The sequence below is a fragment of the Cinclus cinclus genome, chromosome 2 (genome assembly GCF_963662255.1).
Source record: "Cinclus cinclus chromosome 2, bCinCin1.1, whole genome shotgun sequence".
NCBI lineage: Eukaryota > Metazoa > Chordata > Aves > Passeriformes > Cinclidae > Cinclus > Cinclus cinclus.
Window position 1 is genome coordinate 5365652 of NC_085047.1, and position 15583 is coordinate 5381234.

The window sequence follows — 15583 nt, forward strand, 5'->3', positions numbered from 1 at the left end:
CATTTGTTTCTGAGACTTCAGGAAGAGAATCCATTTCTCCATAAGCTCCCCCTCCTGGCAAAGTCACCTGCTCTTGTAAGAGTTGCTGTGGCAGGAAATGCTGTTCTTTCTGTGAAAGATAGGGCTCCAGTGAACCAAACCAGGGCTCTCGCCACATGGGGCACCCTGTCCTCCTGCACCCCCTAATGCCAAGACCCCCTGTCTTGTGGAGGAAACCGCCTCCTCCCCCGTAAGCGTTATGTCTGGCGGAAGAAAACGTTTGCCAAAAATGGCCTTTTGTTGTCTTCCTTGATGTCTTCCTGGCAAATCCGGCCATTTTTTTTATTGCAGCATGGCTGAAGCCAACCGGGGATGGACAGGTGCAGCTGCAAGACCCCCCCATCTGCCTCACATATGAGAGGTGCCATACCCACAGCCCTTGTCCTCTCTGGAGGGTCGGACTGCTCTTTGGGAGCAGAGGGGACCTCAGCAGATGCTCTGTAGCACTCAGTCAGTTAGACCCTGATGCCTTGATGTTTCAGAGGTGGTGGAGCTTCAGGTAGGAGATCTGCACCATGAAGCCTCGCTCCTGTGTGGGAGGGGACCCACATGGCTGCAGATCGTCCTGTACTATGGCATTTGAAGTTGGCCACCTCTGCACTTCCACCAGAACAGCACTGGTTTCTCCTTCTGCTGGGAAGCCCCAGTTTCACTCATCCCTCTGTGAAGTCTGCCTCCTCGAGACGTAACTGCTTACTGGCCCCAGCACATGGATAAAATCACACTCCTATATCTGTATGTATCGCACACCCGCACACTTGTCTTCCCTTTCTGGCAAAGAAGTCTGCAAAGAGAGGAGTGGGATAAAAAGTGAATGGAAATGAAGAATTCGAGGTGCAAACAGCTGCAGCTGCAGCCAGTGGGTATTGTTTCCTAACAGTACTATCTCCTGTACGTACTGCTCCTGGGCAGGAACCACAACTCACTTCAGCTTTAAGGAAGAAGAGAGAACGAAGTCAGCGGGAGCCGTTCTTTCCTGGGAGAGCTCTGCTCTGCACTTGAGCCACACTCCTCCTCGCCAGCCTGTCTGCCCCGGAGCAGGGCTCTCCTGAAGGCTTGCCCCATGGCCCTGCCCCCCTGGGTGGACAGGGTCTCTTTCCAGCCCTGCGGTTCCTGCACAGAGCCCAGGCTTTCCTGGGAAATGGCTCCCATGGTGGTCCCTGAATGTACCCTGCTGGTGACATTTCTCCATTGCTCTGGCAGTGTGTTGCCCAGTCTCAAACTTCTCTCAGTTTTTATAAGGCAGACTATTCCTGTAATGAGTTTTAACACAAAGCTTTCCAAACCATGCTCTCTCCAGTAACTTTCTGTAACAAACCCAAGAAGAGAGAGGCCCTATCCATGCATGATGTGGAAAAATCTGTTTGGGATTTTTTAAAAAAAGAAAAAGGTGAAAAAAAAAACCACCCAACAAAAACTTTGTACTATGTTGCACTAAAAAATGTTTTATACAACACACCCAAGAGCTGTAGTAAACTGTGTTGAAATTGTGAATCCTATTGCTGCTGGTTTTTGTCAGATCTGAGCTTTTATTATGCCTTTATGTGCACTCACAGCATAAAGGTGTGCTGAGACTCTCCTCTTAGGAACCCTCTCCCTCTGCCCCTACTCCTTGATGCAATAACTCCTCTCCCTACCATTGGTAGCACATCTCCTCTCTCTTGCAGCTGGAGCTTGCAGACACCAGGCATCTCTGATTTCATACCCCATCCATCCCTCAACCCATGCCGTAACAGAATATAACATCTATCAGAGGCCTGTCAGGTCTTTTTATTGAATGGGATACACTGAGTTTGAAATCGTTCTGAAAACAGTAAAAGCACTTTGCTGTGTCATAGTCTGGATTTGAAGAAAAGCCTTATTTCAATAGAATTATGCATAGCAAATGTTAAGCAAATTACCTTTAACAACCTTAATGAAAGCAGAATATAGTTCACTGCAGAAGCTGATGTAAAATGCAACCCGTTAATTCTCATTACCCACTTTTGCCTTAAGTAACGATTTGATCAGGAGTCTTGAATTCCCACATTCACTGAAATAGGGAAGTAGCATGATGCACTCGTACCTGTATTGCAGAAGTGATGTGGAATTGGGTAAAACGCACAGCTCACACAGCTTTAAGGTCAGGTTTGGGGTTTTTTTCCACACTCATTTCAAACAAAAAATATCCTCTACTAAAACAATTTTATAAAAAAGCTCTCTTGTCCCCAGACACAATAGGCTGCTTGTGCTCTCATTGTAGGGGCAGGATGCTGGTTTGGGTCAGCCTGAATGAGGTTTGCTGCCTGTCCTGCTGCTGCAGCATGACCAGCAGGGCTGCAGTGGGTGCTCCAGCTCCTCCTGAGCACCAGATGATGTGCAGCCACCCTGCAGTGGTGTCTCGGGGGACCATTGTAGGTTCCCATCAAACCAGCAGCCCCAAACTAGTGCCAGCATGGCCTCCCCACTGAAGCCAACACACAGAGAAAAGACGGGTCTGGCTCTGGCTTACATTCACGAGATTTAATCCAGTGGGTTTGCAAACCAAGCAAGAGAGCACAAGACAGCCGCTGGGTAAGCGTGCCTGTGGGGTGCCTGGCCACCTCCTGCCTAGATGATGCTGTACAAGCCCTTGGCAACCTTCTCCAGGCGCTCCTTGTACTCCAGGTGAGCGTAGAGGGAGGGGGGAACGCCCTGGAAGCCGTGAATGATGCCCCACCAGCTGGCAGCAATGGCGGCCGTGGAGTCGCTGTCGCCGCCGTGGAAGAATGCACGGTCAGCCAGCTCCATCCACGAGTCCCCCGCACCCAGCAGCGCGTCGTAGGCGATCATGGGTGCGTCGTGCCCGCTGCCACCTCCCCAGCCACTGTAGCTCAGGGATGTGTAGAACGAGTCTCTCTCTTCCACACCGTACTTGGAAGGGAACTTGGGCAACGAGACCCCGTCTGAGATGCCTCTCTCCGCCAGGTATTTCTTCCACTGCTCTTCGAAGTAATACCTGCCAAACAGGATGGGATGGAGCGGCTGTAAGTTGTCCCAGGGCAGCAGCGCACAGCTGAGCATGGCGCAGGTGCCAGAGGAAAACGCGCCACGTCAAGAGCCCGGAGCCAGGGCTCAGCAAAATGGCAGGCGGCCCCCATTTGTCAAAACTAGGGATGTGATTTACAGTAAGTGGCACAAGGAACATGTTTGAGTGAGTTAGATTTCCCCTCCCTCCAGCCACATGAGAGAAAGCAGCCCAGCACCTGCAGGATTCAAAGGCTCAGAGTGAGAACTGAGTCATCCTCCCAAATTCAGAGCAGCTGTACCTCTGTGTGAGCCCCTGCACACAGAGATGCAGTGAATATGCAGTCAGATTTGGTTATAACTTTCAAACTGAGCTCAGCCCTAAACTTGATGCTGTTCCCCAGCCCTGCTTGCCATCTTTCATAAGATCACAGTTGCATGAGATGACAAGTCTACCTACTTCATACTGGATCCAAAACAATGGTCACGACTGCATGACCCAAGCACAACCCCTTTTTTTTTATTGCCCCCAAGTTAAGTTACTCTGAATTGGTCTGATCCTATGGCAGGAGTGTGCTGCCCTCGGAGTTTACCATGATGCGATTACTGAAACTGAAGTATGAGCAGAGCTTGCCCTGTACAAGGGCTTTAAGAAATGGCGGTGCAGGGAGTGCAGCTCACCACTGCTCCATGTTCTCCTTCACGAAGAAGCCAGACTCCTGCACGTAGGCTTTTGCCTGTGGCAGCACCTCCATTAGCCCCTTCCCCCAGGCCACGGGGGGCACGCCGTTCACTGCGTAAGCCGCAAAGAGGGCTGAGGCCAGGGCCCCCAGGTAGCCGGTGGGATGGTGGTGGGTCATGCGGCCGCTCTCGATGCTGACTTTGACCAGGGTGTCCAGCTGGGTGGGGCGGAAGAAGCGCAGCCCGATGCACATGGCGCGCATGGCGGCCCCGCAGCCTCCTGCCCGCGGGCTGAACGGGATCCGCCAGCCGTTCGGCTGCCCTGGATCCAGCTTCCTGGTGCCTTCCAGAGACATGGAACCTGGAGACAGGAGCCACGGAGCCCCAGAGAAAGAAGAAACAGAAACGTCAGCAGGAGATAGCTTGGGAACGGCAGAAGACAGGCAGGGCAGTGGGGAAGAAAGCATCGCTCTGTGTAAGGGATTTGAGCTTCCTTTTAAAAACATAATTTGTCTGCTCACATACATATCCTGCCTTAAACTGTTGAAGCATGCTGTGTCCTCCCCAGCAGACCTGATAATTTTTGTTTGTGAAAATAATTAAAAGGTCTCTGGGGTAGGGAACACTTCACTGTCCATTTACTGACATGGTTTATATTTACATTTTGTGTTGCCCATAAAACATATATACTAGTAGATATATGCACGTATGCTGAAATATATCTCTCTCTGTAAACAGAAAGGTTTGTAGGATCGCTGGCACAAGGCAAGTATAGGTAACTGCTTTTTCACAGGATTTCTGAGGGCAGAGACCCCACTCTGAATCCTCAGGAATCTTTCCCACTGCCTCACTAATAGAAAATGTACTGGCAGAAAATGTTTTCCAGCTCTCCCTTGCTGCAGTTTAAGTTTGTCAGAAAGCCTTGAGTGTAGTACCTCTCTCACCTCAACACGGTCTGCATAACTGGCTTTACTGTACTCTTCTTCCGTGAGCTGAAGAGCAGTGGTACTAGTTGAGAGCAAAGTTTTGTCCATCTCACTAAGTTCACCTCCTAACACTGCCACTGAAGAGTAACTACAGAAAAGACTACAAGAAATGAGGCAAGCCCACCTCCATCTCTTTCATTTTTTGCTATCTACTTTTTAAAGAAATTCCTCCTCTTCTTTCAGTGCTGTTCCTTCAGACTAACACTTGTTCGCTGAACACACTGACAGGACAAAGAAAACACAAATTTCAGAGCCCTCAGCCAGCTTCCCCAGCCAAGACAGCAAAATGTTTAGAGAGCTAAGCCCAAATGCTTGTGTGTAAAGAAGAAACAGGTCTGGGACATTGAATTATCTTTGATTCTCTTCTACCTTGCTTTTTTTTCTCCTAGTCTTCTCTTCTGGCCCAATCTGAAATACCTCTTTTCCATCAGGAAAGTAAATCAAGGCAGTAAATTCAAGCAACTTCATTTAAGTTTTAATGTGTTGGACAATGGCAAAGGTGGACAAGAGACTAACCCCAGTGTGCTCAGTCCTCTCTGACACAGTAACAGCAGCAGCTGGCTGTTACCACACCCCCAAAACTAGACTGTTGCTCCTACACTTTGTTCCCTCACTGGGACAGGTAGCTGATGAACTAGCAGGTGAGGTGCTCTGTTATTTTGGAAGTCAAACTAAATAGAATAGAGTAGCAAGGAAGAAGCCTGCTCAAGCAATTTCACCTCACTTTGGTGCAACTCGGTCACCATGATCTGTGACCTTGCTAATCACAGCCAGGTACTGCTGAGCTCTTGGCTCCTGCACTTCCATGTACATGTTTGGCAGTGGGGTTTGGTTTATGACAGCCTGTTTTACCTGCATTTACAGCACCCTTGTAACTGAAATATCTCCAAATCTGTGCACAGCTTTAAGACTAGCTTCTGGACATGCTAAAAATAACTAACAGCTGGACACTGCCAGGAATAATGTCATGTGCTGGGCCACGTGTCTTTAGTTCTACTGGGACTGGTCACCACCGACCTGTAAGTGTTTGCTTTTAGGCTGTCTCAGTGTGGGAACATGTTCATGCCTCTAAATTTCACGTAGTTTACTAATCCAGTGCTGGCTGTTGTGTATCAAAATTGTTAAGAGGGATATCAGCATAATTTCCAACCTTGTGATGACTAACAGAAAATGGAGGCTTTTTTTTTAAAATTCTCACCATACCAAGCATTGTACCCAATGACTTGTAACAGGACATTAAAATGAACCTGTCAAACAAAGCCACGTTTTTAAAAATCTGTACCAACTATTCTATTTGTATATTCTTGTAAAAGAGAACTTCTTCCAGGAAAGCAAGGGGGAGGTGAGAGAGCACAGGGACTAAGGTATCTTAAAATCAAAATCTGCATAACAAAAGCAAAGATAATTCTTGCTGAAACTTCGAGAAAAAAACATTTCTTCAGGACATGTCTCGGCAGGTTGACACCACACACCTCAGTCCTTGATAAAAAGTGAGATTGTTCTTGCACGAATTGCAGCTATAATAAAAAGGAAGATGACAAAGCTTTAAATGGAAAAAGACTGGTTATTGTGCAATACAATTTGCTTACAGCTTTAAGCCTGTGCATATTATTTTAAGAGATGACTACTGATAACTTGCAAGTGGAAGAAATTGTGTAAAAGCAGTGTATGACAGCTAGGACTCCTAAGATTTATGAAGTATTACAAGTGTTATCCCTCACACTTTTAAACAGTTAAAGTATTAAAACATTGGTAAGCTGATGTAGGAAGTCTAAGATGGAATCAAACCCAGTCTTTTTTTAAAAACAGGTTTTAAAAAAACTGCTGTAGGGAGTCTTTGAATTAGGAAATTTTTTGGAAATCCTTCATATCCTGGTTAGGAATCCATTGTACTAACAAGAAATTAAAAGTAACCTAAGCAGGGTACTGGTCTAAGGAAAGAAGAAATACAAGGAAAAACTAGTGTGTGAATTAGGGCAACCTGAAAAGGTTTCAAAACAGCTGGAATCAATTTTTGGAATAGGGTTTCATTCCATTTACCCAGACTTTTCAAGAGTACAGACAGTAACAGTTGTTTGGGGTTAATCAGTACATACTAAAAAAAAAGGTGAGTTAAACAAACCACACAGTGGTAAATAATTCCAAGAGGAGAGGACTAGGACCAAAAGACAATTTTGAAGCAGAAGGTTTCCTGGAGAAGTGCTGTAGTTGTACCATGAAAAAAGACGTATGTCTTCACTTGTGTTGCTTAATTCATTGGTTCTGTAATCTGCAAGGAACGATGAATTTGGGACTGTGGCACATCACAAATAGCACTAGTGGATGTAGGGATTACCTTGTCACTGAATTACTACCTCCAGAGTTCTCTCCTGGGGCTGTGTCCCTGAGGGACCCTGCTGCGGCTGTCCTGTGACTCAGATCGTCGTGGGAATCCCTTTGTTACTGCAGCTTTGGGTTTTCAGGTCTGGACTCCCTCCTGTGAGCCATCAGTGTGGCTTTCCCCCACTGTTCTAAGGAAATCTCTTCTGTGTTGGGCAAAAGTTCCAACAGCAACTTTCCATTCTCAGCCTTCAGGGCTGCAATTCCCTGGTGAGTACTTGGGCCAGAACAGCACCACCATGGGTTATGTTCTCAGTCAAAATCCATTTATTCTGAACTGCCAAAAGAAGTTATTAGCATGCAACCTTTATCGTTAGGACTTATCAATATGGCATGGAGACTCCAGACTGCAGACAGCTTTTCAGGGTAGGGATTAGGTATTCCCTTCAGTGGGAATTAAAGTGCTAGGGGTCAGGATTTAAACTCTCAGAGCTGAATGCCTTTCCTGTAGCTGCAGCCAGAGTAATTCTGATTTTAAGATGTTAAATTGTCTTTGGACCCACTAAACAATGTGTACTTCTTTTCTTTGCCTGGAAAATCTGACCTTTCCTTGTCACTCCTCTTAATGCCCAGAGCAAGTTTGCTCTCAAATTCTTCACTTCCAAATGGGAACTTCTTCTGGGCATACTGCAAGTCACTTTAGTCACAGAAGTAATGCAGTAGGTGTCCTATTATCCTTTGATATTTGCTAACATTTAAATTTTAGGTTCTTCTCCTTTTCATCTTAGGTTTTAGTCACCAAGGTTAGAGAGTGAAAATCCTTCCAGGTGCTGTCTCACTGCCAGCTGTGATTAGCCCATCTTGGCTGGGGGAACTAAACTATGGTCCTTCACCAAAACTGCAGTGAATCTCTTGAAAGTTTGATCTGCCAACTTCGGCTGTCCTGACAAGCATCATTACCCCTTCCTAACTATTTTATTAATTAGGCCACTCCAACAACTGGGAATATGGGTGTTAAAAGAAGACTGATAATTTAGTTCTTTATACAAGGATAGGAACACACTGTGGAGAGGTATGCAGAATTAATTTCCTGTTCGGGTTTCCAACCTGGTTTATTTTGGAAATGCACAGATCCAATGCACTATGCTCAGCGGCAAGATTTGGCCTTTCCCATATTTAATGTCAAGACAGAACACTCTTGGCATATTCTGGCCACTCCAAATAAGCACATCTAAGCATAGATAAAATTTCAATGTATAAACTTTGCACAGGACTGCTGAATTTGAGTGTTTCCTGGATACTTCACGCTTCCTGTGCTGGTCAAATTAGAGACCCAGCCTAAACAGCTCCAATTTAAATGTAATCCAAGCATCCAGAAGAGCCTGGGCCATGAGCACAGAGAGAGATGGACTCCTCAGGGAAGAGCTGGGTCAGGAGGGCTGGGTGAACTAGGTGAACTAGGAACCATAGGGATATGTTGTACATGTCTTGGCACGTGACAAAAACTCAGTACCACTGTGTCTATACAGAAAAAAGAGAGATGATGGAAGTACAGGGTTCAGAAAAGAAGATGGTGGCCTTACTGTGCTGTGGCAGAAAGCAGGCATACAGAGTTAGCAACAAGCAGACTTTGGGTTTAATAAGTGTAGTTATTCCAAGCAAGGATCTTTGTGCCTGCCTTTAAATATATTTTACATGTAATTTGTTGTGTTTATGATGAGAAGTTCTGTATTCTCTGTTTAAATGTGTTGCTTTAACACAGCATCTCAGGGTGTGCATTACAGTAGTTGAATATGCGTTTTTTTTATCCACTGAATGTAGGAATCCCAAGTGCAAAAGCCATCACCCTTCCCAAGCTGAGGCTAGGCCTCAAACACACTTATAAAAATGTTTTATAAATGTGGGCAAAACTTTTTCATTTAGTTCAAAGAAGCCCAATCTAGTTCATCTAGTTCAACTTGCCTTATTCTGTTCTCTTTAGCTCATCCTGAAACTGGTACTGAGTGTGGAACACTTTTGCTTTTATGTGAAATACTCTATAAACAGCCAAAAGCAGAGCTGGGGCCAGCCCAAACTCTGAGCTGCGGGAGAGACATGAGCGACAAGTACAGCTCTACCCAGGCAGTGCAATGGAGGTTACCTGGAGCTCTGCCCTCCATGTCATTCATGCATTCCTTGTAGTTCCTTGCAAGCAGAGAGTAGAGATGTGGTAAGCTTGGGTCTTTCCCAGCAGCTACCAGGGCTTCAGCTGTGGCCAAGTGCATCACGGTATCATCGCTGACTCTCCAACCCTGGATGCTGAAGTTGCCCAGTCCCCCCATCTCTGCCAGCTCCTTGTGGATGACTGGGCCACTCAGCTGGAACTCCCATTTCCCATTGTTAAATCCCAGCGTGTCACCAACTGCACTCAGCACTAAGGACGCCACATAATTTTCCACCTCCTTCGGACACATTTTTCGTCCCACGACTACTTCAATGTAGAAGACGCTATGAAAAGGAAAAAACAGAGAAGGAGAATTAAATCTTTGCTAGTTCAGTACAGGCTTGTCCTGCTAAGCTCCAGCAGGCTGGATACCCTGCCTGGCACACGAGTCCCACTCCAAGGATGCATTTCTTCACAGCAGGTGGACCCTGTGCACCTTCCTACCGTGGGTAAGTGCGTGGCAGCTCCTGGGCAGCCCAGCCCTGGGCCAGGGGCACCTGGAGATGTCCTGCTGGGATGCTGGCAGCAGCCCAGCATAACGCTGCACATTGTACCCGGCTCAAAGACCAAAAACCAAGAGCAGGACTGACGAGCCATGCGCAGGATACGTGACCACGACCTTTCTGAGCGCACCAGCGAGCTCAGATCAGCACCCAGCGGCTTCTGTGCCCGGGGGTAAGGCGAGGCTGACCCTCAGGGGTACAAAAGTAAGGGGTAAAGCCTGGCTGACCTGACAGCTTTGGCAGGGCCAGGCGATGGCGGCGACGCTCGGCCCTGCTGCTCGGGCAGGCTACAACAGCGGCTGCTCACACCGCCAGCGCTTCCCACCCCGCCGCTACTCCAGCCATGAAATGCCAACCACGCCCTCCCCCCAAAAGCCCTCCCCAGGTCAGGGCTCGCTTCTCCTTTTCTCTTGTGAGAAGCGGAAGCGGCCAAGCCCCCGAGCCGGGGCCCCGCGGGAACTTACGCAGCGAGCCCCCCGATCGCCGCCAGCCCCGCCAGCACGGCCACCATTTCCAGCCGACTTCGAGGAGCCCACAGGAACCCGCCCCGGGCCATGGGGCGCGGCTCGGCCTCCGCAGCCCGAGCTCCGGCCCGTTCTACCCATCCCGGGCCGCTCCCCTCGGCCCGTCCCCCCGCGGCCTCCCGGGGCGGTGTCACCGGGCACGGCTCCTCCTTGGCTCCCCGGCTCTTCCCCGGCTGTTCCCCGAGCCGTCCTTGGCAGCTCCCCGGGCCCCCCGGAGCCGTCCTTGGCGTTGCCCCGGGCCCGGCTCCGCGCAGGCGGAGAGGCTGGCTGGCTTTCATTTTCGGGGCTGCCCTCAGGAGAGCCGCGCTGAACCCTCGGAATAGAAACTGGCACCGGGGAAATGAACGCAACGCGTGGAGAGAACCGCTTCCTTTTTGGGTTTTTTTTGTTTGTTTTTTTTTTTTTAAAGGCGCTGAAAGCGTTTCCCTTGGACGAGCAGGATCCCGCTCTGTGTCTGCGCTGGGGATAGACTTTAGGAGGGCTTTCCTCAGCTTAAGTTACGTTTGCCCTCCTTGCTGCACCCTGAGCAGAGCCTCCAGCCCTTGCCAGGAATCTTTGCCATTGTACCTGCCCCCTCATGACCACAGAAGTGCTGCTGAAACTGCGGGGAAAACAACGGGAATTCTGACAGCATCTTTCCAGCGTTAGAAAATCACAGCATTACTTTGTTCTGGCCAGAATGTGCAGTAGAAATTATGTCATCCACTCGTGGCCGGGTTGCACAGCGAAAATCATTCCACCATACATGGTTATTTACTAGACTTCTCGCCTCTTTATACATTAAAAAACTCCAAAGACATTCACGTTCATTCATCCTAAATTACACAATTCTTAGTATTCTATCTCCTCCTGGTTATTGATCCCTTCACCTTTGATGATTATTAGGTCCTCATTCTTTGGTTCTCCTATCAATCTTTTCCCAGACCACATGTTTCTGACCAGGGTAACGTTCCTTAATGTTCATTTACCTGCTGTGTATTTTCAGGCAACTCCCAATCTGTGGATGTTAAAATTATCAGACCACCTCCAGCCTCTGAACACAATATTTTAAAGAGAAACTTCAATTCCCCTCCCACTGGGCAAAGGCCAGCAAAGCCCTGACTAAAGTTATGTTAAAAGCTTTTGAAGTTGCATCATTTCCAGCTGAATCACCAGGGTTGGAAGAAATTTTCATGATAGCAAAGTCCAACCATCCACCCAGTACAATCACTTTAACCCCTTAACCACAAAACCATTGTCCAGTGCCACATCCAGATACCTCTTGAACATTCCCACCAGCTCTCTGAGCAACCTATTCCAATGCCTGACCATCCTAACAGTGAAAAACCTTCCCTAATGCCTAGTCCTAATTTCCCCTGTCTCAAATTAAGGCTATTTCCTGTAGGCATGTTAGAAGAGACTGTAGAAGAGGTAGTTGTGGACACCAGTGAGGTCACCCATGAGCCTCCTCTTCTCTAGACAACCTCCTTCAGTATTTGGGGAACAACTCTTTCCCTACAACCCCAGCATGGCCCAGATCAGCTCCCTAGGACCCCAACTCCTAAACCAGGGCTGATCTTTGCTACATCCAGCTTTACGTAGTGTCCTGACGTGCCTTGTGATCCCACTGCCTTGCTTTATCCTTTGTTTTTATATTTGGTAGTGGTTAGGCTGCTGAAGGAGTCTAGTCAGTGAATGAGGAAGGAATAAGAGCACAACACAGGAGCAAGAAACAGGACTGAGCGTGGCTGGAATTGCACTTTGTGGAAGTTGAACATTTTTACCAGCTGGCAATGACCTCCACACCAGGTGTCTAAGGCCCTTGTTCCCCCCAGAAGGTACCAGCACATCTTAAAAGGAGGGAAAACAAAAATTTCCCCCTTGGTGCCTGTGGGAGAAAGCAGTGGTAGTTTTTGAGCCGCAGCCCTGGGGGATTTCAGGGCAATCACAAATGTAGAGCTGCGTTAGAGCAGAGTCCCTGGGATATTTGGGGGCAAGTCAGAGTGGGAGGCTTGGAGGGGGCCCTGGGGGAATTCAAGTAGCTGAGAGCACAGGTCTGCATGGGAGCATCAGCCCTGGTTGCCTCAATGAGGGCATGAGCCCTCATCATGCCATGTTCATTCCTAAATCTACTTCTGCGCCCTGCTGCAAATGTAGAGTTTGAGAAGCACCTAGCAGGAGAAGTAGTAACAGAAGAGGAAGTGGAAAAATAAGCTGCCAGTGTTCCAACACTGCCAGCAGTGCCCAATGACCTTTTCTGCTTCTCTGCTTCATTGTGTTTTCTCTAGAACAGCTCTGAATTTACCCAGGTTGGTGCAGTGCTCAAAAGCAAAGTGGGTTTTTTTGCTCCTGAGGTTTGGGCCTGTGTGAGGGAAAACCCCTCCTGTTTTTGTCTTGTGGAATGGCTGTCTGTGAGGAATGGCTTCTGCTCCAGCCTCAAGGACAGAAGAGAAGAGAGGAAAGTCACAGGGCTCCTCAAACAGAGCAGGAAGATGGGACAACATCTCTGTATTGGCAAAAAAATTGCCTATGGCACTGACATGTTTGGTTCTCATAATTACTTCCAGCTTCCTGAATTCTGAGCTTCCTAAAAAATGAAAACATGATATGCAATTCAGTTAAGTGACATCCAAGAGATGTCAGAGAAAAGTGTTAAGGGCTCCTCGCAGACAGACAGCAGATAATGATCCAGCAGCAGGAACCATCAGCAGGAGCCTGCAAACCAAGGGTGGGGGGAGCAGCAGTCTTCAAGCTCAAAGGGATGCATTGATCCCCATGGGATGTCCACAGTGGGTGAGGAGAGTATTCTCCACCAGGGAGCACCTCCATCTCCAAGATATTGCAGGGAAGCATTGCCCTGGCTCAGACTGTGGTGCAGGGAGGTGGGTACGATTCTCACCCTTTGCAAAGATGGCCTTCTGATGCTGAGCACTGCAAAGAGTTAGACTCACCATGTTGCACTATTCTGGGGGGTTTTTGTATCTTTTATTAATGAAAATTTAGACTTCTGTGCACCTGTGGCCAGGATATGGAAAGTACCATGCTGGAGCAGCTTGCTGACCTGCCCCTGCCATGTTTGGGACACTGTGGTTAGCACTCACTTAGATTTAGAATTTTCCTTCATATTCATCTGGAAAAAAAGGGTAATTTCTTTCTGACTTAAAAAATGTGCCTTTACAGATGAGGTCAGGGTTGAGGAGTCCTATTCGAGGGAGCTGTGAAGAGTAGCAGCGCAACACTGGAGCTGCAAACTGGTTGACACCCTGTAGGACATTTCCTCAGAACTACATGATGCCTTCAGGCCAGGAGTTAGAAAAAAAGGTGGACACTAAAAATTCATTTTAGATTGTGTGCTGGCACTGTGTTCCCTACTTGCATGGTGGCAGTGTGTGAAGGCCTGCTTTGTTGTCCCTTCAGGTGCTTTCTTTGCAGGAGCTGCTGGCAGTTGGTTCCCTATCCTTTCAGAAAGTATCAGGGTGGAGGGGAACCCAGCAGAGATGTGTCATGCCTGCAAGCAGAGGGGCCCATCAATCCTGCTTTACAACCACTCTCAACTCATCCTACAGCACCAGCAGGCTAAACTTGGAGGTCCTTGGTGCTTGCCAGTGAAGATAAACCCTTATGGAATGTGGTGCTTAGCAATGGGAGGGGAGAAGGTTTCATCACACTGTAGGTTTTGAAACAGTGATACTCCTCCTGCATTGTGCAAGCAGTGATGTTTGAAGTGTGAGATATTCCTTCTGCTTTGAGAGCAGGTTTCTCCTTCCTGTGGGGAGACAGTCTGGGGAACATGATTGCAGTCCACAGTGTAGAAAAGATGTGCCAAGTGCAAGGAAAATGAAGAACAGCTGCAGGAGGAGCTCAGTATTCTGGGACAGAAATCACAGCCTTCCAATCCCATCCAAAGCTCTGCTGAGGATCACAGTTTTGCAAGGATAGAAGTAGTGTAAAAATAAGGATGAGAAAGGAACAAGGGTGGCAAATAAAGGTTTCTCTTTCTTCTGCCAGCAAGTTGCAAGTGTGTTCAAGATGTCTGAGAAAATCATGGGTTGTGTACAGGCACAAGAGCTAAGCTTGAGGGAGGGAGAGCTGGAGGCAGTAGTTGAAGTTTAGGAAAGCAGGTGGATGGGAATGATACTCAGAAATTCCTATTAGCTTATTGGGGAGGGGTTATAGTACCAGGACCTGGAAAGCTGAAGGATGGCTTTGCTCAACTTGAATGGTTTAAACTGAGAGTAGGTGAATTTGTAGGTATGATAGGTTAGGAAAAGCTCTGTGCTGGCTTTGACTTACTTGACTGGGAGGTTATATTCCACCCCATGGATTTTCTTTGATGCTGTTGTAACCAGGGCCTTCCTTCTTGTCTTTCTTTTGTGGCTATTTCTTCATCAGTTCCCTTTGTAATACTGCTGTTCTTGGGAATAACTCCTGCTTTTCAACATATAAGAGAAGAACAAAAAGGCATGAGAATTCATGAGAAAGGGCTTAGTAACAGCAGAAAGCTCAACATTGGAAAAGTTACTTCTGCATTTGATTCTTCATGAATTGAATTTCAGAGAATTGGGAAGTGCTGGTTTGTGACGGAAGAAGAACATGTGAGCAACATCACTGATACTCTATTTTATCCACTGGTTTGACAAGGCTTAAAAATATCTTCCTATGTTTCCTTTCTCTATTTGCATGCTTTGTGTGATGCAATTCAGTTGGTGACATTGTTTTGATGCATGGAAAAGTCCTCCTGGAAGGAAGGGCAAGCATATGGGCAGTGGCTTCCGCTCCCCCACCTTAACCCTCACCCTGTGCATGTACCCAAATTTGCAGGGCAATGAAGACTTTAGAGGGGTCACCACAGACACTGATACTGTGGTCAGTCCCCTGGTGTGTTTCCAGGATGAGCCTGGTCCAGCAGAAAGGACAGACAAGTTCCTGACAGCAATCACTAAGTGAAAAAGACTAAGGAAGCTGCTCTGAAACCTCTTGCTCTTAAAACTGAGATAGCACTTGAGGACATGCCACTGATCTGCCAGGTATGTGGCTGCACAAAGCTGCAAGGCAGTGTAAGAGAATCTGGTTGGGGGAAAAAACTAAGCATATTTGATGTGGTGTAAGACCTCATGTTGTTGAAAGTTAAGAGAATAACTCCAAGAGACAGAGAGAGGCACAGGAATAAAGATGCTGCCCTTCTTGTAGGTTTAGAACTGCTGTGATCCGTAGCTCTCTGATGACACTGCCTCTGCACTGCCTCTGAGCAGTCACTTCTGCTTGGAGCAGAGGAGAAAATCACACTTGTCTCAGTTTAGGTCACATTTGGGAGGAAACCTCCAAATAGGATCCCTCTAGGAAACACATTCAAGTGGCCTCTCC

At 47.6% G+C, this 15583-nt stretch overlaps 1 protein-coding gene across 1 annotated transcript; it reads right to left on the minus strand.

Annotated features, from left to right (window-relative positions):
• Window positions 1–1805: 1805 nt before the first annotated feature.
• ADPRH (ADP-ribosylarginine hydrolase) lies at window positions 1806–11046 on the minus strand. Its single transcript, XM_062511401.1, has 4 exons — window positions 10181–11046; window positions 9151–9497; window positions 3706–4066; window positions 1806–3016 (listed from the first exon to the last, which is right to left on the minus strand). The coding sequence occupies exons 1-4, from the start codon at window positions 10516–10518 to the stop codon at window positions 2629–2631; spliced, it is 1434 nt and encodes a 477-aa protein (XP_062367385.1). The 5' UTR covers window positions 10519–11046; the 3' UTR covers window positions 1806–2628.
• Window positions 11047–15583: the final 4537 nt, after the last annotated feature.